Source organism: Pristiophorus japonicus, chromosome 1 (genome assembly GCF_044704955.1).
Source record: "Pristiophorus japonicus isolate sPriJap1 chromosome 1, sPriJap1.hap1, whole genome shotgun sequence".
Taxonomy (NCBI): Eukaryota; Metazoa; Chordata; class Chondrichthyes; family Pristiophoridae; genus Pristiophorus; species Pristiophorus japonicus.
The window spans coordinates 482,215,401-482,237,463 of NC_091977.1; the positions used below are offsets into that span (position 1 = coordinate 482,215,401).

The following is a 22,063-nucleotide window of genomic DNA, read 5'->3' on the forward strand; positions in this document are numbered from 1 at the left end:
TTGGCTCGGAAAATCAAGAAGTAGAATCGGTTTGGGTGGAGCTAAGAAACGGCAAGGGGCAGAAAACATTGGTGGGAGTTGTTTATAACCCCAAACAGTAGTGGTAGTGAAGAGACTTATGTCCCTGACCACAATAAACCACACTGGGTACAGGTATATTGTAAATGAGTACAACAGGTTTTATTAAGTAGTTTACTTCCAGTACAAAGAAATAATACTTAACAAGGCGATAGTTGACAGTCTGTTCCTTTCAACCTCAACGGTAGCCTATTGAGTGACTGTGGCGCTGATTTTTGCTGTGTTCTGTTGACCGTAGTCCTCCTCAAGTCGTCTTCTGTGTTAGTTCTGCGTCCAAAGTCCAATAGCTGTTACTTTATACCTTTTTCCTCCCAGTCAAATGCTGTGAGTCTGCGGCTGTTCCAGCCTTACAATGGATCATTCTAAATCTACTGCCTTTAACCTTTCTATGTTATCTCTATATCTCCTCTGAGAACCTTTACACAGACCATATCACACAGAATTCATTACTGCGCTTGGCTTTACAAAATTATGATAAGAAATGGTACATGCTGCATACCTTTATCTTACTGATTAATATTCTGGCCTTCATCATTCTAGTTCTAAATGAAGCTGCTTCAGCAGTTACTAAAAAATGGTTAACAAAATAATGGCTCAATTTACCATGATGCTTTGCTTTTCAGTTTGTACCATGCTTACACACATTTTACTTTTATCATATAACATTTAAACAAAAGTATTATTAAAACACTATCTCAACATGCAGGTAAGTTTTATCTTACAGTATCCCCACCTTGAGGCTGAGGAATTCTTTCCGACGCCTCACTTTATCATGATGTTGGCTAGCCATCTTAATCTGGATCAGCAGTATATCCAGATCAATTCACTACCTCCGATATCCATACGCTTTGACACAAACTTCTTCCTTTCTGAATTATGGTATGATTTTGATTTCCCATATTTACGCCTTTTCATGGAATTTTGTGTTCTAATCAATTCGATTTTTTTTGTATTGGTTAGTCATAGACATTGGCTTATGCATCAAAGTGTTGCTACATGATCAAAATTAGAACAGATTTATTTACCACTTGACTAATGTAAAACTTGTCTTAATTAGGACAGACTCAGGACTTATTTACGATTTGACTAATGTAAAACTTATTCAGAATTCGAACTTGTGAGACAAAGAAAACTAACATTGTAAAGAAAGCTAAAGTTTAACATCTAAACAACAAGTTATGGACTTAAAAGATTCTCTAGATCTCTCTTACTTGTATCTATCCAGTGTGGATAATTCTTACTAAATTTATTTCTCCCTAGCCTTCAATTGTTTTCTTTCAACTTAAACTTTAATTTTATTTTGAACATACTTTCAGTCTCTCTAACAGGTACCAGTGTGTTTAACTGTCTTCTGATTGTTTCATTAATTAGATAGTTTCTCGATGGAGTATGTGTCAATGCATTAAAAAGTCTCACTTCCTGAGCCACATGAAACATTTCATGTCTTGCTGTTGTCAGCATGTCTGAGACCCGTTCTTCAGTGCAAATTCACCATGCATTTTCGCATGCTAATCATGTCTGCACATGCACACCGTTATCTCGATGCCGTCCGATACAAGCCATCTCGGGCTTTCAGGTGATATTATCAAAAGATTGTCTGGAGGTCTTTGCTTATCTTCCACTGCATGTTCCCAATGTATTGGATAGTGGCCAGTTTTCTTAAAAAGTTCATGAGCAAGGACACAAATGTCTCCAAGAGAAAGCTATTGGTTTACTATTCTTAACTACACTTTCCTGACTTTCACACAAATGTTTGTAAAATTCCCATTTGGTTGTGTACTTTTCCTCTTTCTATCTTGTATCTTAAGTGGGGCACTCCATTAATTTCTATTCATATCTCATGAGCTCTGGAGTAGCCTTTTGCCCAATACAATATTAAAGATAGAAAACATAAATCAAATGTTCTAACTTGGTCCAAGTTATTAACACTTCCCTTTTTAAAAACATTCTTTATAACCAGCTATATTGTGCCCGAATCCATTTCATAATTTCAAACTTATCACAAATCCAAACAGCAGTATTGCTACAGTGACAGGCTTTGTCAATGTTCAGTTTATTTCCCCGAAAACTTTTCTCTTTATACACAGCAATTTTCCCTTTAAACTTCAGTTAGATTTTCCTTTCTTGAGTATTTAAATTGTAGCTCTACTTAAGAGCCCAAGGAGTTAATTTATCAAATCATCATAATGTCCAATAGATTTAAAATTTCATGCAGGAATTCAAAAAATGGATCCTTGCTGAATTTTTAAAAAACACACGTCAGCGGAAATTCTTTCTAGGTTCATAAGAAGGCAGAGAAAAACATTGACGTTATTAAGTCACCATGTAATTTTTTTTTTATTTAAAAAAAAACTGTCCTGATGTTTCTTTTACAGTCTTTTCCCTTCAAAACTTCCTCTCTCGATTTTATACGTTAAATTAAGTTTTAATTTCAAAAACAAGTGATAGTTTACAAATGCCTTAAAGTGCTTGCAATTCAAGTGTTTGCAAATTATTTACAAGGCTACTTCCATATCATCTCGTCGTCTCCAAATGGCATTTCTGTCTCTCATCAGAGAAAATGGCTTGTCTCAAAATTCTAATTCAAATACTGCCAATCTTTTATTTAAATCTCTTACTGAACTAAAAGCTTTCACTTGATTTAAAATAAAATTTTCCAAACAACCAAACGGCAACTTTTATTTTTTTTCCTAGCAAAAATCATTATCAACATAGGATGTCTTCATTCATTTTTTTTTTTCAACGTGAAAGTCTCATGTCCGGAACAGGACATTCACACTTTGAAATAACCAGAATTTCACCGTGGCCACAATGAGATGCGGTTTTCATTAGTTAATTAACCTCAATAATTCTAATTACATTCAGACCAATATCTTTTTTTTTCATAGCCAATATTAATACTAAACACAATACAGAGTAGATAAAATAAAACAAAATAACATAAGTTATGTCAGTTTCCATATTCTTCTTTCTTTGGATGCCTTTCCAATTGACTGTAAAAACACTGAATATAATTGAATTATTTTTTGTATTTTTAACAAAGATCACATAAATTCTACACAAAAGGAAAAAGAGAGGGGAGCTTCCCTTAGCTTTGAGCAATTCATGCAGGCTTTTTTTTAAAGAAAAGGGATACTATTTTTTTTTTAAAAAAGGACACTAAAGAAGGCGGTGCTTTTTAAACATTCAAATTGATTTGCTTACAACAATCAAATTGAAAAGACAGTGCTTTGTTAGGATTCAAATTGATTTAAAACGAGACCGCACATTTTAATTTAAACTGCACAACACAATCGCAATTTTTTTCTGTAATCCAATTAAAACGTCCAGTTCATCAATTTTTTTTAGCAACTGTAACTTCAAGGCTGAAGTTTTATCTTTTGGGCTCAGTAAATCATCATCAAAATAAATCTGCACCTGCGTTTCTAACTTAAAATTTAATTCAATTCTAGATGCACAGTGTACATTTTTAACGCTCAATTTATCCACACTTTTGTAAAACTTCCCACATCCATGACAAAAGGGTTAACCAGTTAGCTTCTGCACAGAAGTGGGTGGCGCTTAAACAAACATAATAGACAATTTCTTTTAAGGATGCATTTATTTGTACTGCAAAAATGGTCACCATGCTCCACCCTTTGTCTATGATTGGTCCCCTTGGAAGATAAGCCACACCCTGAAGTTTCACAGGAATGTGTAACTGGAACTGTCCATCAAAAAATCTCACTGACTCTGCAAATTGTAGCTCGATCCTCTTTGACTTCCTGAAGCGACAGAGGACAGAGCTCCCCAGAAGACAGCAAAGGGCCAGTCAAAGTGCCTTATCCCAGTCCAAGTAGATCCCTCCCCCGGCTGAAGTCTGGTACCTCAGCACAAGTGGATTCCTCCCCCAGCCGAAGTGCCTTCCCCAATCCAAGTACATCAGCCAAAGTGCCTTACCCCAGTCCAAGTGCCTGCCTGCCCCCAGCCAAAGTGCCTTACCCCAGCGCATGCATCCTTCTCCCTGCCCCCCACACCCCACCATAGATGGGGCAGGCATTGTGTACGGATTGTTAACAGGTTTACTGGGTATGAAGTGAGCAGTGACAGTATCGTGACTTCTGGATATTATCCACTCCAGCGAGGTTGAAAGAACGTGATCTGTCTTCCCTGAGTTCCCTTTCTCTCCTCCGATTGCTCCCTCGCCCCGTCTCTCCCCCGCGCCCCCCCCCAGTCTCTCTCTTTCCTCCCTACCACCCCCCCCAGCCTCTCTCTCTTTCCTCCCTACCCCCTCCCCCAGTCTCTCTCTCTCCTCCCCCAGCTTCTCTCGCTCTCTGCCCCAGCGCCCCACTCGCCTCTCTCATTCTTCCCCTCCCCCCCCAGCCTCTTTCACTCTCTCTACCCACCAGCCACTTTCCCTTCCCTCTCCCCCACCCCCCAGTCTCTCTCTCTCCCTCTCTTCCCCCTAGTCTATTTCTCTCTCTGTCTTCCACCCCCCTCTTGGTCCCCGCCACTGCTTGCTGGCCCTCTGAGCTCCCTGAGAGGGGTGGGGGGAAGGGGGAAGAGAGTCGGAGTTGGGGGGCGGGGGGAGAGAGATTTGGAGCCGGGGCCTGAGCGGGCGAAGAGGACCGTGGCCTGGGCCAACACTCCTGCACTTTATGCTTATCCTGTTTCTCAAGTCTCCATGCTGCACACAGAGGTGGGTTGTGTTAGCCAGTTACTAAACAGCTTCTTTAAGTTTAGTTTTTTTCTCATTCACTTGGGATACTATCTCAACCAAGCACTTGCAATTTCCACCAGATGCATTACATTCCGGGCTGTAATTTTAGTAAGGGTCACCCATGGTTACGGCTACAACCACTGCTTGTTGTTTACCCAGTTGTCTCTCTAACTGATTAATAATGGCATGACAGTGCCTATGATCCACATCTCTTTGGGGCCTTCTCTTAAAGCTCCCTGTGAATCATCTAATTGTCTGGTGAGACAGTTATTATCTTTTGTTAAGGTGCCTATCTGACACTTGGCTTCATCAAGATTCTGCAGCACTGAGCCAGCCTGAACTGCGTTCACACACTGCTTTTGTATGACCGCAGTAGCGGAGGCAACTTGACTCTGCAGAAGGTCAATCTGATTCTGTTGTTCAAGCATTCTCTCATCCTGCTTGAGGACAACAGTACATTGCTGCATATGCAATTAAATTCATCGCTTTATCTGGTTTCCATTGTTTAGTCTTAGTCTTCCTTTGAATGGAAACCAAAACTGCATGCAGCATTCCAGGTGTGGTCTCACCCAATACCTTGTATAGCTGTAGTAAGACTTCCCTGCTTTTATACTCCATCCTCTTTGCATTAAAGGCCAAGATACCATTGGCCTTCCTGATCACTTGCTGTACCTGCATACTATCCTTTTGTGTTTCATGCACAAGGACCCCTCAGGTCCCGCTCTACTATGACACTTTGCAATCTTTCTCCATTTAAATAACTTGCTCTTTGATTTTTTTTCTGCCAAAGTGCATGACCTCACACTTTCCAACATTATACTCCATCTGGCAAATTTTTGCCCACCCACCTAGCCTGTTTATGTCTTTTTTCAGATTTTTTGTGTCCTCCTCACTCATTGCTTTTCCTCCCATCTTTGTATCATCAGAAAACTTGGCTACGTTACACTCAGTCCCTTCTTCCAAGTCGTTAATATAGATTGTAAATAGTTGGAGTCCCAGCACTGAACCCTGCGCACCCCACTAGTTACTGGTTGCGAACCAAAGAATGAACCATTTATCCCGACTCTCTGTTCTCTGTTAGTTAGCCAATCCTCTATCCATGCTAATATATTACCCCCAACTCGGTGAACTTTTATCTTGTGCAGTAACCTTTTATGTGGCATCTTGTCAAATGCTTTCTGGAAGTCCAAATACACCACATCCACTGGTTCCCCTTTATCCACCCCGTTCGTTGCATCCTCAAAGAACTCCAGCAAATTTGTCAAACATGACTTCCCCTATATAAATCCATGCTGAATCTGCCTGACCGAATTTTGCTTTTCCAAATGTCCTGCTACTGCTTCTTTAATAATGTTTCAGCAGTTACTAATAAATGGTTAGCATAATAATGGCTCAATTTACCATGATGCTTTGCTTCTCAGTTTTTACCATGGTTAACTAAGTTTACACACATTTTACTTTTATCATACAACAGTTGAACAAAAGCATTATTAAAACACTATCTCAACTTGCAGGATGTTTCCACTGATGGGGAGACTAGAACTAGAGGGCAAAATCTTAGACTAAGGGGCTGCCCATTTAAAACTGAGATGAGGAGAAATTTCTTCTCTAAAAGGTTGTGGATCTGTGGAACTCTGCCTCAGAGAGCTGTGGAAGCTGGGACATTGAATAAATTTAAGACCTATTGTGTCTGTAAGCACTCTAGTAATGACTCCACGAGGTAAGGTATTGCACTTGAACTGTTGTGACCTTAGTACATTTATTGCAGCTCCTGAATGAGGGTACAGTATGGTGAGCTCCCTTTTATACTTGGTTACCTGTGGTGTACAGATGATCCCTAGGTCTCCACCAGTTGCACCCTTGGTGGTACAGGCATAGTGTATACAGTGTGAAGATACATTCAGTGGTCTTATGTACTGTACATTGAGTGTACAGGGTATATACTTATGTTATACATATACAAGACAGAAATAGATAGTTTCTTAAACAATAAGGGAATGAGGGGTTATGGGGAGCGGGCAAGGAGGTGGACCCAAGTCCATGATCGGATCAGCCATGATCGTATTGACTGGCAGAGCAGGCTCGAGGGGCCATATGGCCTACCCCTGCTCCTATTTCTTATGTTCTTATGTAAGGAGGGATATACTTGCCATTGAAGGAGTGCAACAAAGGTTCACCAGACTGATTCCTGGGATGGGGGTATTGTCTTATGAGAAATTGAGTAGACGAGGCCTATATTCTCTAGTGTTTAGAAGAATGAGAGGTGATCTCATTGAAACATACAAAATACTTACAGGGCTTGACAGGACAGATGCAGGGAGGATGTTTCCTGGGGCTGAGGAGTCTAGAACCAAGGGTCACCGTCTTGGAATAAGGGGTCGGCCATTTAGGACTGAGATGAGAAATTTCTTCACTGAGGGTTGTGAATCTTTGGAATTCTTTACCCCAGAGGGCTGTGGAGGTTCAGTTATATTCAAGACATAGATTGATAGATTTTTGGATATTAAGGGAATCAAGGGATATGGAGATAGTGTATTTTTGGTAGAAGATCAGCTGTGATCTTATTGAATGGCAGAGCAGGCTCGAGGGGCTGAATGGCCTACTCCTCCTCCTAATTCTTATGTTCTTGTATTACAACAGTGACTATACTTCAGAAGCATTTAATTGGCTGTGAAGCACTTTGTGGCGTCCTGAGGTCATGGAAGATCTTTCTTTCATGTACCACTGAAAGCGTAACATTCTGCATAAGGGTGCTTCCGAGAAGGCATTCGAAAATATGATTGGTCGGGCAGTTACACATGTTGGAGGTTGTGGTCGGGTGGCGATGTTTTTTGGGCTGGTGTCTGATTTATTGGATTCTAGATGAACAGATGGGGGTTCGAATGGAAGCTTGTGACTGTCTCAGTTTCTCAGTACAGTCTCTCGATCCAACACTCCAGGTTTGAAGGCCGAAAGCGACACAAGAGAGAGAAAAAGAGCAAAAAGGAAAAGAAGGAAAAGAAGAAAAAGAAGGAAAAGAACCGAACAAAATCGTCACCTTCTGAGTCAAGCCATCGAGACAGGTAGATAACAGGATGAGGGATGGGGGATGGGGGAACGAGTGACCCTGTGCATCTTGTCATAATCGGGAGTGAACATGATTGGTTCGATGAAGGTCCTTTTCTTTTTACATTTACCGGAAAAGGAGCTTCAAAAGAAGCAATAAATTGCATCAACATGGCCTTTAATGCAAACAACTTCACAACACCGTAGAAAAAAGATGCCAAGCGAGATGGGAGAGACTAGGCGGGGAACCGAAAGCTTGGGTGACGAGATGGGTTTTTAAAAGGTGTGTCTATTTGCAACACAGACGTTCTGATTAGTACCCTTGGATGACCAGTCGTGATTTCTGATTGGTCCCCGTAGAGGACAAGACACAACCAGCAGCTTCTCTGGAATATGTACTTAGATCAATTACTTTGCAAAGTACAATTCGAGTCATTCTGACTACCTACTCTTGGCAGAACATAGCTCACTTGGAACAGTCAGGGCTCACCCTTGTGTGTTAAGACCTCCTTCCACCCCCCAAACAGGTTTCTGCCCCCACTGCCCAAGTACCTGACCACCTCCCCCTCGCCCAAGTTCCTGATCTCTTCACCCCTTCCACCCCCTCCCCCACCCTCCATAAATGGGGCACTGTGTGTGGGTCGCAGATTGTTAACATGCTTATTTGGGTATGAACTAAATAGTGACCATGTTTTCCAATGATGTCACTTGCCACACATGAACTGAGCTTTCCGAGAGATCAATCTGGTCTAGGGGGAGGAGAGAGAGAGAGAGAGAGGTGTAAAAGGGGTGAAGCTGGAAGTACGTGAGCAACTTGCCATCTGGATCATGTTCTCACTCATTTCCTCCCCCCCTCCCCCCTCTTTTTCCTTTCCTCCCTCCCCCCCCTTCTCCCCACCCTGATGGATCCAGTTCTCCCACAGTTGAAGACAGCGTGGCCAACACAGACCACAACTGTTGGGTACTGCGCATGTGCAGCCTCGGTAAGTGTACATGCGCAGATGGCCATGCAAAATGTTCGTACACATAATCACTGCATTTAAAACGAGAATTCTAAGGTCAATAATGGGGTGAAGAGATGGGTGGAGATAGACAAAAGGTTGTGGTGAGGGGAGGATGTAGGACATTTTAGAATGGTGGAGCAAGAGGCCATGGAGGGATATTTAAATACAACAGTAAGGATTTAAGTTGGATTCCTTGGCAGAATCTGCAAGGACTGGGGTAATTTGGTGTGGAACAGGAGTCGTGCATGAGTTTTGTATAAGTTGTAGTTTACAGAGGGTGGGAGAATGGGAGGTCGGCCAGGAGTAATCGAGTCTGAAGGTGACAAGACATCGATAAGGGGCTGACACTGTGGAAGCAAGCGTATTTTGTGATGATGAGCATATGGAAAGCTCAGCTTGGGACTGAACCGGGAGATAACCGAGAGGCAGCTAGACGAGGACAATCTTGAAGAGGAGGGTGCAAGGAGTAAAGGGAGAGGATGCACTAGGAGCTGGAGGCAAGTGCTACACTGTCACCGTGTCAGTTTGCACAGGGAACATAGTTGGAGGTAAAACCAGATGGAGTGGAGTTAGGTTTTAGTCAGTCCCAGAACTTCGAGTGAGCAGCACACATTCTTAATTTGTTTATGGAATGTGAGCGTTGCTGGCAAAAATATGGACAAATGACTGATTATCAAGTGAAAAATAGCCTAACCGTTGGTCTTGGTGTTGTATAAAACGAGAGCTTAAACTTAAGCTCATCGAAAACTCTGCTGGCATATCCTAACTCGCACCAAATCCCATTCACCCATCACCCCTGTGCTCACTGACCTACATTAGCTCCCGTTTGAGTAACACCTTGGTCTTAAAATTCTCATTCATGTGTTTAAATTCCTCCCTAGCTCTACAACCCTTCAGTTCTGCCCTTTTGTGCAGATCCAATTTTAATTGCTCCACAATCGGCTGCTGTGACTTCAGCTGCCGAGGCCCAAAGCCTCTTTCCTTTTGAAGACACTCCTTAAAACCTACCACTTTGACGAATTTTTTGGTCATCTGCCCTATTATCTCCTTGTGTGGTTCAGTGTTGAGTTTTATTTGATAATACACTTGTGAAGTGCCTTGGGACATTTTACTAAGTTAAAAGCACTATATAAATACAAGTAGTGCCCCAAAAAAGTTTAAGGCCCAGAAACTAATGGAATTAGTGGAAACTTGCCATCGTGATTAATTCGATCTGGGGGCGAGGCTATTTTTGTGGGTGGAGCCACAAAGTTGTTGAGGCCAGTTTGTTAGATGTGGCCCCTTACGGCCAAAGGGATCAAGGGGTATGGAGAGAAAGCAGGAATGGGGTACTGAAGCTATGATATTGAACGGTGGTGCAGGCTCAAAGGGCTGAATGGCGTACTCCTGCACCTATTTTCTATGTCTCTGTTAAGAGTGCAATGTTTTTTTTAAAGCAGTGCAAAAGATTGCGCTGGGTGCAACTTGGGGTTAAAATTCCACAAACTTTTAAGAACATAAGAAATAGGACCAGGAATAGGCCATACGGCCCCTCGAGCCTGCTCTGCCATTCAATAAGATCATGGCCGATCTGATCATGGACTTAACTCCACTTCCCCGCCCGCTCCCCTTATCGTTTGAATAAATTTAAGACTGAAATAGACAGTTTCTTAATGTCCCAGCTTCCACAGCTGAGGCAGCAAATTCCAGATTTACAAACCCTCAGTTGTTTCTCATCTGTTTTAAATGGGTGGCCCCTTATTCTCATGCCCCTAGTTCTAGTCTCCATCAGTGGAATCATCCTCCCTGCATCCACCTTGTCAAGCCCCCTCTCATTCTTCTGAATTCCAATGAGTAGAGGCCCAACCTACTCAACCTTTCTTCGTCAACCCCCTCATCCCTGGAATCAACCTAGCGAACCTTCTCTGAACTGCCTCCAAAGCACGTATATCCTTTTGTAAATATGGAAACCAAAACTGCACAGTATTCCTTTTTTAGCTGTAAGACTTCCCTGCTTTTTTTTATACTCCATCCCCTTTGCAATAAAGGCCCTTTTGCACTTGTTTGACTGAATTATGCTGGAAATGTTGAAGAGAAACTGTTTGTGTCATTGTAGGACAATTCCACAATATAGTTCCCGTTCCAACCCAGCCATAAAGGTTCAATATTGACTCGGAGGCTGTCACCAGTAAGGCTGCAAAGGACATGGATCCCATATCTTAAAACACCCTTAATTTAACAAAATTGGCAATCTCAGAAGGAAATTAAAAAATGAGCGCAGCAGAGCTCATGTCCTAGGCGCATTGTTTAGTGTAGAAGGGAGCTTTGCTCTGCATCTAATCTGTGATGAAAGTGTTTTGAGTCTATGGTTTAGTGTTTCTACTACCTCTTCTCTTTACTGCCCCACATGATTTTGCAGAAGATACCATTCATCATCCGAGCGTGAGCTGAATGAGCAGCGTGGTGGACGGCGGCATGATGCAGATTCTTGTGTGGGCAGCAGAACCAACCCTCATCTGTCATCACGGTCAGAGGCTAGGAGGCACAACAGCAAGGGGCAATGTTCAGCAGGCGACAGGCAGAGAACCAGCTCAAAATCGACACTTGGCTCACAGCAGTTGCACAATAGTGACTCGAATGGTTAAACTCAATGGCAGAGAGTAATTAACCATTGTGTGTGGTGGGGGTGGGGAGAGAGAGATGGGACAGTAGACTTTCACTGTCCCAGCCATTGGCTTTTGAAATGTTAAAAGGCAGATTCTATGAATTAAAAAGATTTAACATTCAAATTGTGAATTTTTTTTTTATACAATAGGCTCAATGCTGCTCAGGGTTTGAGGCAGCAGAGGATGGCTGTTCATTACTGGCTGTTGGTAGGATATAAGCCTCCTGAGACACTGGCAGTCTCTTGAGCTGCCAGGATAGCAATTAACTGCAACATTATTCAGCCCAATGAGTGTATTAGCTGGAGAATCTATAAATCTAAAAAGATGTAAATGTTAACATTAAATAAAAACACTTGACCATTTCTTCTCTGGCCAGTTTTTTCCCCTCTGCTCTTAAATATGGAAATAGTGGTGTGAGGTGTCCCCATGTCCACCATTTTCACTTTCTACATAAATTATTTCTGCCTGTTGCAGCAAAGTAGCATCTCAGACAGGATGGAGGGACCATTTTCTAAACATGTTTCCTCTTTAAAGACAGTTTGACCCTTAATATCCTGATCCCAGAGTCCAACAGGGAATGGTGATTTATTGCTGATACCAGCTATGACTCTTCAGGCTTTTACTTAGAGGTGCGCAGTATGGGAATTTTATGCTGTAAAGTGCAAGAAACTGAGATTTGCCATATCACACGTCTATTGATCATGCACCTAACTAAAGAGGAAAATAATTTAAAAGATCAAGCTGAGGCAAGGGCAGGAACCAAAAGTCAAGTTCAGGAATCTTAGATTTTATTCTAACAGCTTTAATTACAGTGCTTGTTTGTCAAAATGAAAATTGAAACAAGTATACAAAACATTTGATTAGTAGTGTGTGTGTAATGAAAGGATTAACTTCACATCAATAACCCATCCTGATCAGATCCACATATTTACTGTCCAAATAGTTTCTCAGCCTCAACCAAGGTAAAGAAAAAAAAAACAGCTTTCTGCTGGCAAACCAGGTCCTTGCAGTATTCATGTATCAGATGAATGGGTCTTGCTTTGATTTCCACATATTTGGAGGATGGTTTGGGAGAGGGAAAGGAAATAGGAATTGATGGAAATATGATGTCCTGCGCAACACCAAAAATGGAATGACTCATACATGTAGTTTCAACACATTGGGGAAAAACAAGGAGGGTTGGGGGGTTTAGGTGCGTTTATCGGACATTGCTACCTGCCATACATTAGCCAAGGGACAAGCTAACAAAAGCCAAAAAAAAGATCTCCTTTTCCATCTGACCCAACAGTGCCTGCATGCTGTGGTCAGCTTACTGTGTTGGTATGGGGCGAGTCGTGAGGGAGAAAGGAATATCCAGCACAAGACTCTAGATTTGAACAGGCGGTATAAATTAGGTAAAGCTGGCATTCCTTGATACTCGCATCTTTTCGCTTCAGTTAACAGTTCAAGACTTGCTGCTATGGTCACTAACTTTCTCTTCTTTCTCCCTTGCTCTTCCCCGATGCAATTCCTATCGTAAAGCTAAGTTCAACAGTGGCCCCTAGTTCACAAAAAACACAAACCTCCAGCTCTTCACTGTAAAATAATTTAACCTATCAGATCAGATTTTAAATTAAGCCATTTAAGAGTTGGACTTTAAATTATTCAGAAGGCAGAAAAGTGGGTTAGAATATATTTTTATTCTGTTGAACTTCAAATCCAGCCCGCATAGGTCCTAGGAAAGGGATACTTGAGCAAGCGTTAACAGAGACTGACTTGCAAGACCGTGCAGGAGAATCTGAACCCAGTTTGAAGAGTGTGTGTTAGAAGTTTAAAATAAAAACACAAGCAGTCCTTCACTCCTGAAATCCCAGCTTTGGGCAACGAGAAAAACACAAGTTGAAAAACAAAAAAGGTCAGTTGCAAGGTTCCCTCCAATCATCAAAAAGCCATGCCCCACACCACAGAAAAGCCTCATTTCAGAGCTAGCAAGCCAAATCTGCTACGAGACTTCAAAGTGCGTTGTACTGTTGGGAGTGTGCATAAACAGCTCCCATTTCTAAGCTCTGTATCCCTTTCCTACACTAAATACTTACAAGTCAGTTTAAATCTTCAAAAGGGAAAACAAACAACCATGGGGGTAAATATTGCATAGGAGTAGCAGGAAACTGCCTCGTTACAAAAAGGGACGATATATACACATTTTAAATAAGAAACCGCATATTTGCTTTCAAGTCAGTACTTCTCACCCATACAAATGGTGTTATTTATAGTTCTAGTGATTGGATGTAATGAAGCAGGTTCCTGGCACCCAATACCACAAAGTAGCAGTTTGCCACACTACATAATAAAGCAGGAAGGAGAGGGACGGGCAGGAGGGGAGGGAGGAAGGAAAAAGGAGGAGTTATTTGTTGTTTTTGAGCTGATTGGACAGCCAGTCCAGTCCTTCATACAGGCCATCACCGCTGGTTGCACAGGTTGCCTGGATGAACCAGGTCCTCTGGCGGAGTGAATGCAGACCCAGCTTATCTGTGATCTCTGCAGCATTCATTGCATTAGGCAGATCCTGGGGAAGAGAAGAAATGCAGAATTAGAAACATGCAGCGGATTCAAATTCAGCCCACTCCTTGGTGTCACACACAGATCTTTGGGAGGGGAATAAACAGTTTGACAAAAGGTACCACGTGGGAGTATGCCAGCAGCTAAGGTCAGAAGAAAGTGACTCACTTGCTGCATTTAAGCAGTTAAGAGACAGCGTTCATACCAGCAGTAATCAGACCAAAACTAACCGATACCCATGACGGGCACAGTGACCAGAGTACAGCGCGCACACACACACACGAGAATGAACCACGACAATCTACCTGATGCCAGTGCACTCCTGGACACAAGCAGACCAATTCAGATAGGAGTGGTACATTTACAAGGCAGCCCAGGGTGCCAGCATAAGGTCTTGGGAGATGTGCATCTCCATTATAGCTGACTCGATGTGTGGCTGGCAGGTCCCCATTTCAAGGATACTGGCCTTTGTCCTAAAGGCTGAGACCGAGGACATCAGTGTTGACTGTCCTATGAGTCTACGCACTCACCTGTTTATTTGCGAAAAGTAACAACACAGCATCTCTGAGCTCATCTTCAGCGAGCATTCTCATCAACTCTTCTTTAGCTTCATTCACTCTCTCCCTGTCGTTACTGTCGACCACAAAAATCAAACCTGGAACACAGCAACAAGATGTGACAACAGAGAAGGCAGTTTCTCACCCCTATCCGTTTCCTCCCAATTTTCTCTCTTCTCCCATGACATCAACTCCCCATGACCCTTGCCTGAGTGACTACTTAGTATCAGGAGACAGCTACTGTTGGTACCCTGAACTCTGCTGAGTAATGAGGAAACCCCAACTGAAAAGGAGTGGGACTTTATCCCTGCATGTTGCTGAAATCAGTGGCCTTTTCATAGAATCATACGGCACGGAAGGAGGCCATTTCGGCTCATCGTGTCCGTGCCGGCCAAGAGGCTATCCAGCCTAATCCCACTTTCCAGCTCTCGGTCCGTAACCCTGCTGGTTACAGCACTTCAAGTGCACATCCAAGTACTTTTTAAATGTAGTGAGGGTTTCTGCCTCTACCACCCTTTCAAGCAGTGAGTTCCAGAACTCCACAACCCTCGGCATGAAGAAATTTCCCCTCAAATCCCCTCTAAACATTCTACCAATTACTTTAAATTTATGCCCCCTGGTTGTTGACCTCTCTGCTAAGGGAAATAGGCTCTTTCGATCCACTATATCCAGGCCCCTCAATTGTATACACCTCAATGAGGTCTCCCCCTCAGCCTCTTTTGTTTTAAGGAAAACAAACCCAACCTATTCAATCTGTCCTCATAGCTAAATTCTCCACTCCCGGTAACATCCTCATAAAGCTCCTCTGTACCCTCTCCAGTGCAATCACATCCTTCGAGTAATGCGGTAACCAGAACTGCACGCAGTACTCCAGCTGTGGCCTAACCAGTGTTTTATGCAGTTCCAGCATAACCTGCCCTGCTCTTGAATTCTATGCCTCGGCTAATAAAGGCAAGCATTCCGTATGCCTTCTTATTTACCTGGCCTGCTACCTTCAGGGATCTGTGGACATGCACACCAAGGTCCCTTTGTTCCTCTACACTTCTCAGTGTCCTACCATTTAATGTGTATTCCCTTTCCTTGTTAGCCCTCTCCAAATGCATTACCTCACACTTCTCCAGATTAAATTCCATTTGCCACTGTTCTGCCTGCCTGATCAGTTGATTGACATCTTCCAGCAGTACTCAGCATTCTTAACCACACAGCCGATTTTAGCATCATCTGCAAATTTCTTAATCATACCCCCTATATTCAAGTCTGGATCATTGATATATACCACAAACAGCAAGCGATCTAGTACTGAGCCCTGCGGAACCTGACTGGAAACATTCTTCCAGTCACAAAAACGCCCATCAACCATTACCCTTTGCTTCCTGCCTCAGCCAATTTTGGATCCAACTTGCCACTTTGCCCTGGATCCCAAGGGCTTTTACTTTCATGGCCAGTCTGTCATGTGGGACCTTATCAAAAGCTTTGCTAAAATCCATATACACTTCATTATACGCACTGCCCTCATCGACCCTCCTTGAAAAATTCAATCAAGTTAGTCAGACACAACCTTACCTTAACAAATCCGTGCTGACTGTCCTTGATTAATCTGTGTCTTTCTAAATGAAGATTTATCCTGTCTTTCAGGATTTTTTTTCCAAATAATTTTCCCACCACTGAGGTTAGGCTGACTGGCCTGTAATTATTCGGTCTATCCCTTTCTCCCTTCTTAAACAAAGGCACCACATTAGCAGTCCTCCAGCACCAAACCTGAAACCACTGAGGATTGGAAAATGGTCAAAGCCTCTGCTATTTCCTCTTTTGCTTCATGTCAAAGCCTGGGATACATTTCATCCGGGCCTGGGGATTTATCCACTTTCAAAGCTGCTAAACCCCTTAATACCATCTCTCTTTATTTCATCTAATATTTCACCCTCCTCCTCCTCCAGTGTCTGCATCGCCCCTCTCTTTTGTGAAAACAGACGCAAAGTATTCATTAAGAACCATGGGTTCTTCAAAGGTCAACCATATCAAATCACCAAATTGTGAGTGGGTTATACTATAGAGATATGCAGACATGAGCATCTCCAGTGAAAGGCCACTAATGACTGGGGTGAAGGCACATTGTATTGAGACTGTGGAGGGGAGTCACTCCCTGGACCCAACCCACATTACAACTGATCTGGGTGTGTCGAGTCTAATGCTCAATATGCTGGATTATTGAAGTGGAAGAGACTCCATTAACAAAGATTCACCAAAAATATACTGTTAAAAAGCAGGAGGGAGTAAGCTGTGAACCTTTCCAGGCCTGCATGTGCTCATGTCTATCTGGGAGGTGTCAATTGACCAATCATTTGACAGAGCTGTTTGTGACTCATCGAGCGCTCGATTCTTGACAATAGAATAGCTTCCTGCCAAATTTCCCTGCCGCAGCTGCGAATAGAGTGGGCCTGGCTCCTTTCTGTGGTTAACACCAAGAGCTGTGTAACCATAAGCGCAAAGCCCACATTCTCCCATTCAAGACCATGGCTCTGCCACACTCAAATCCTTTCTCAAACATTGTTAGCCTGTCGACAAGAAGTGTGAAAATATTACCAAGTGCTCAATATTTAGGATCTCTCCAAAGACAATGAGTACATCAAAGAATCAAAGCAACGTTTGAACTGCACTCACCTTGTGTGTTCTGAAAGTAGTGGCGCCAAAGTGGGCGGATTTTGTCCTGTCCGCCCACGTCCCACACTGTAAAACTAATGTTTTTGTATTCCACAGTTTCTACGTTGAAGCCTAGGAAACAAACAGAACATTACTCAACAAATCTTTGCAATGTACAAATGCCTTTGTATCTTCCAATCAGTATCTCTGAGATCCACTCTTGTTCTGTGCAAAGCCTCAACATCCTTGGGAGCAACCTCTTCCCACAGATGCTGTTAGAGGCACTGCACTTCAGAAGACTCCATTATATGTGAAGTGTTTTGAGCAGTTTCTGATAAGATGCTATATAAACAGTTTAAAAACATCTCTGCAAATAAGGCTGTTTAAAAAAAAAAAATCACTCTCACTGTGGTTTCCCATCTCTAGTTGCTTTTGTTGCAATGGTTGCAGCTTGGGGAGATTTTTCTGCCACTATCTCATGTTCAAGATGGTGCGTAGAGCACACTAGCCCTGGAGTGACTCTTCCAACAGCAGAATATCAGCTGGTAAAAGGAGCACCGTAAACATAGAAAATAGGTGCAGGAGGTGGTCATTCGGCCCTTCGAGCCTGCACCACCATTCAATAAGATCATGGCTGATCATTCACCTCAGTAACCCTTTCCTGCTTTCTCTCCATACCCCTTGATCCCTTTAGCCGTAAGGGCCACATCGAACTCCCTCTTGAATATATCCAATGAACTGGCATCAACAACTCTCTGCGGTAGGGAATTCCACAGGTTAACAACTCTCTGAGTGATGAAGTTTCTCATCAGTCCTAAATGGCTTACTCCTTATTCTTAAGACTATGTCCCCTGGTTCTGGACTTCCCCAACATTGGGAACATTCTTCCTGCATCTAACCTGTCCAATCCCATCTGAATGTTACATGTTTCTATGAGATCCCCTCTCATCCTTCTAAACTCCAGTGAATACAGGCTCAGTCGATCCAGTCTCTCCTCATACGTCAGTCCTGCCATCCTGGGAATTAGTCTGGTGAACCTTCGCTGACTCACTCAATAGCAAGAACGTCCTTCCTCAGATTAGGAGACCAAAACTGAACACAATGTTCCAGGTGAGGCCTCACCAAGGCCCTGTACAACTGCAGCAAGACCTCCCTGCTCCTATACTCAAATCCCCTAGCTATGAAGGCCAACATACTATTTGCCTTCTTCACAGCCTGCTGTACCTGCATGCCAACTTTCAATGACTGATGTACCATGACACCCTGGTCTCGTTGCACCTCCCCATTTCCTAATCTGCCACCATTCAGATAATATTCTGCCTTCATGTTTTTGCCACCAAAGTGGATAATCTCACATTTATCCACATTATACTGTATCTGCCATGCGTTTACCCACTCACCTAACCTGTCCAAGTCACCCTTGCAGCCTCTTAGCATCCTCCTCACAGCTCACACCACCACCCAGCTTCGGGTCATCTGCAAACTTGGAGATATTACACTCAATTCCTTAATCTAAATCATTAATGTATATCGTAAATAGCTGGGGTCCCAGCACTGAGCCCTGCGGCACTCCACTAGTCACTGCCTGCCATTCTGAAAAGGACCCGTTTATCCCGACTCTCTGCTTCCTGTCTGCCAACCAGTTCTCTATCCACGTCAGTACATTACCTCCAATACTATGTGCTTTAATTTTGCACACCAATCTCTTGTGTGGGACCTTTTCAAATTCCAAATACACCACATCCACTGGTTCTCCCTTGTCCACTCTACTAGTTACATACTCAAAAAATTCTAGAAGATTTGTCAAGCATGATTTCCCTTTCATAAATCCATGCTGACTTGGATCGATCCGGTCATTGCTTTCCAAATTCGCTGCTATTTCATCTTTAATAATTGATTCCAACATTTTCCCCACTACTGATGTCAGGCTAACCGGTCTATAATTACCCATTTTCTCTCCCCCTCCTTTCTTAAAAAGTGGTGTTACATTAGCTACCCCCCAGTCCATAGGAACTGATCCAGAGTGGTTTTCTCCCACCAGAGATGCCCTGTGAACAGTCCATTCTGAAGCCATCAAACAAATATTACAACTAGCAGTCCAAGGAAGTTATGGAAAATATAGGCAACTTGTGGCCAACATGAATGAAAAATCCAAGTGCTGTTGGAGGAACTGCACTTCAGCAGGATTGCATTATGTGAAGTGCTTTGAGAAGTTTCTGATAAGATGCTATATAAAAAGTTTTTAAAAATCTATGCAAATACAGCTGTTAAAAATAAATCACTCTCACTATGGTTTCCTATCCCTAGTTGCTTCTGTTGCTATGGTTGCAGCTTGGGGAGATTTTTCTGCCACTATCTCACATGTTCTCATGCATAATAGAACAACCTCAATTAATACAACTGTTAACAGTTCACATGTCACGAAGTGGCATATTCAAACCTTGTACTACTCACTTACCTATAGTGGGAATAGTGGTTACAATTTCACCCAATTTAAGTTTGTATAAAATGGTGGTCTTGCCGGCTGCATCTAGACCCACCATGAGAATACGCATTTCCTTTTTGCCAAACAAGGATTTCATGATTGAGGTGAATGTTAGCCCCATGGCTGAAGCGTCTGGTTTAACTCAACAAGGCTTGAATATTAATCTGGAAAGGAAAAAGATAATAAGTGTCAGGCACCAAATACAGGAAAGGAACATGATAATCAGCACATCACAAAATGAATGTTGCAACAGCACTGCGTGCTTTCCAACTTGTACTGCAAACTGGTAAAACCCCCACCAGTTATCACATGCTGCGGGATGCAGGTTCAATTCTCTACTCAATGGAGAACGCCAACAGAGCCCTGAGAGGTGCATCACAGGTTTTAATTCTTAACACTTGGCCATCAATAATCTCATCCGTCATCTCATCCAACAGTACTTGCTAAGAACACAAATGACAGCTTTTCATTATACCCTCTGTAGAAAGTGGGGCTGGGACATCCAGGATAACAAAGTAGATTTTGCAGATCACGAATCTCCAGAGATCTGCTTTTCAGTAAGGACTCCAGCACAATTATAATCTCTAAAATGAATAGCAAATAAATGGAAGCACCTAGGTTGAGAATAGCTTAAACATAATTCACCACACCAATTCCAATAAATGCACAGCAGACATCACTAAACCACAAACTAATAGGTTATACTATCTAGGGACTTGGTGGGAGACAGGTTTAAACTCTGATATGGAATTCAGCTCGACAATGGAAATAAGAGCTGTGACAAGGAATACTGTTTCAGAAGTGTGAAAGGATATCACAGCAGCAGTGTTCAAATCATGGCCATGAGCCCTGGTGACATTTTCTATTTGCTGCTAGTTTCTCCTACATGAATTTCACAGGTCTGATGATTTGGAAAGGCCTTCTTAACACCATTCCCTCACTAGTGCGATAATTCCTGGATCCACCAAAGAACACGCAACACTAAACAGGCCTTTCCAACGTGCCAAGCTGGTTCAAGTGGGAAAATACAGCAGAAGAAATACACCCAGGCAATATCAGCAAGATCAAGAGTTATCAGATGAGAGAATAGACCAAGCCAGCATGAGAGGAGAGATGGGAAGAAAGCAGCACATGGGAGAGGTAGAGCACATCGGAGGGAAGGGAACACATTAATCTTCCGCTGAAAAAAATACAATGTAATGGCTATGTGCGTCTTGCGTGTGATTGAAAGTGAAGGAAGATGGCTCCCAGACTGGCCACTCCTCTCCTTTGTAACTCCATCCACTGTTTAAAATACCCCCTTCTACTAGTGGGCACATTTTTGCTCAATCTACAAGTTAAAGCGACTACCTTGTTTTGCTTTTTTTTTTTAAAACCTATGCTCTTATTAACGGTTGTGACTCTGCTCACATTTGATTTCCTGAATTCCTCTGTTATCATGACTACGCTGCTCTGCCAGACTAGACAATGTGCCTCAGCTGCCGTGACTCTGCCCTGCTGCTCAATCTCCAATTTAAAGTAACCTCTTCCAGCTAGAACTCAGGACCTTGCTGAACAAGGCAGAAATGTGTTTATTCTTGGGGCAAATCTCATTTCTCCACTGGCTTCTGAGCTTTGCTGTGACCTTTACTTTCACTACCACTTTCCACTGAAATAGCATTCTTTGTTGGAATATGTCTATTCCACCACTGGATGGTGTGGAGCTCAAGTCCTACTGCTCCTTCGATTTCATTCTCACTAACCTGCTGACCACCCAACTTCCCTTCCTGGCCCCAATGCTAGCAGATGTCGTAAATGGGTGTTCTCTCCTCAGATAGATACCATCTCCCTCCCTTGAAAAAAAAAAATCATCCCCCTCCCCACTTGCAAAGTACTGTACCATGCCTCGCTCATCCATAACCCGGTCCTCACCTGATTTATATTAGCTCCCAATCCAGCAGCTCAAAATTTAAAATTCCCATCCTCGTCTTTATATCCTTCAAGGCTTCAACACTCTCCATCTTTAACCTCCTCCAGCCCTACAACCCAATCCTCTCTTCTCCCGAACACTTTGTTCCCAACAAATGCCTTTTGTACATCCCACGCTTTCTTGTCCCACTATTGGCAATTGTTCCTTCAATTGCCTTGGCTCCACGAGCATGATTTTCCTCCTTCCCTAAACCGACAACACTGCCACCTTAAAACACACCAAGCTTTCGGTCACCCTTCCTAATATTTCCTTTAGTTCAGTGTCCATTTTGTCATTAGGCCTCTGAAGAACTTTGGGGCATTCTTCTATGCTAAGGGCATTGTACAAATGCATGTTATTGTTTTAATTTTATCAACTTCATTTGCTCCCAACATTAGTGCCATGAATAACAGACCTGTGGCCA

The 22,063-nt window shown here is 42.7% G+C and overlaps 2 protein-coding genes across 4 annotated transcripts in view; one reads left to right on the forward strand and one right to left on the reverse strand.

Annotated features, from left to right (window-relative positions):
* Window positions 1-11,594, forward strand: part of c1h1orf35 (chromosome 1 C1orf35 homolog) — a 69,201-nt gene extending 57,607 nt beyond the window's left edge. Inside the window, exons 7-8 of the mRNA XM_070894900.1 lie at window positions 7,717-7,839; window positions 11,225-11,594. Of these exons, the coding sequence (XP_070751001.1) occupies window positions 7,717-7,839; window positions 11,225-11,450 (349 nt within the window). The 3' untranslated portion in view covers window positions 11,451-11,594. The remainder of the gene's footprint in view (window positions 1-7,716; window positions 7,840-11,224) is intronic.
* Window positions 11,595-12,237: 643 nt separating this feature from the next.
* Window positions 12,238-22,063, reverse strand: part of arf1 (ADP-ribosylation factor 1) — a 34,897-nt gene continuing 25,071 nt past the window's right edge. For all 3 annotated transcript variants that reach the window (XM_070894910.1, XM_070894926.1, XM_070894918.1), the window contains exons 2-5: window positions 19,665-19,855; window positions 17,228-17,338; window positions 14,540-14,664; window positions 12,238-14,016 (exon numbers count right to left, since the gene is read on the reverse strand). In XM_070894910.1, coding sequence (XP_070751011.1) covers window positions 13,855-14,016; window positions 14,540-14,664; window positions 17,228-17,338; window positions 19,665-19,812 — 546 coding nt within the window. In that variant the 5' untranslated portion in view covers window positions 19,813-19,855 and the 3' untranslated portion in view covers window positions 12,238-13,854. The remainder of the gene's footprint in view (window positions 14,017-14,539; window positions 14,665-17,227; window positions 17,339-19,664; window positions 19,856-22,063) is intronic.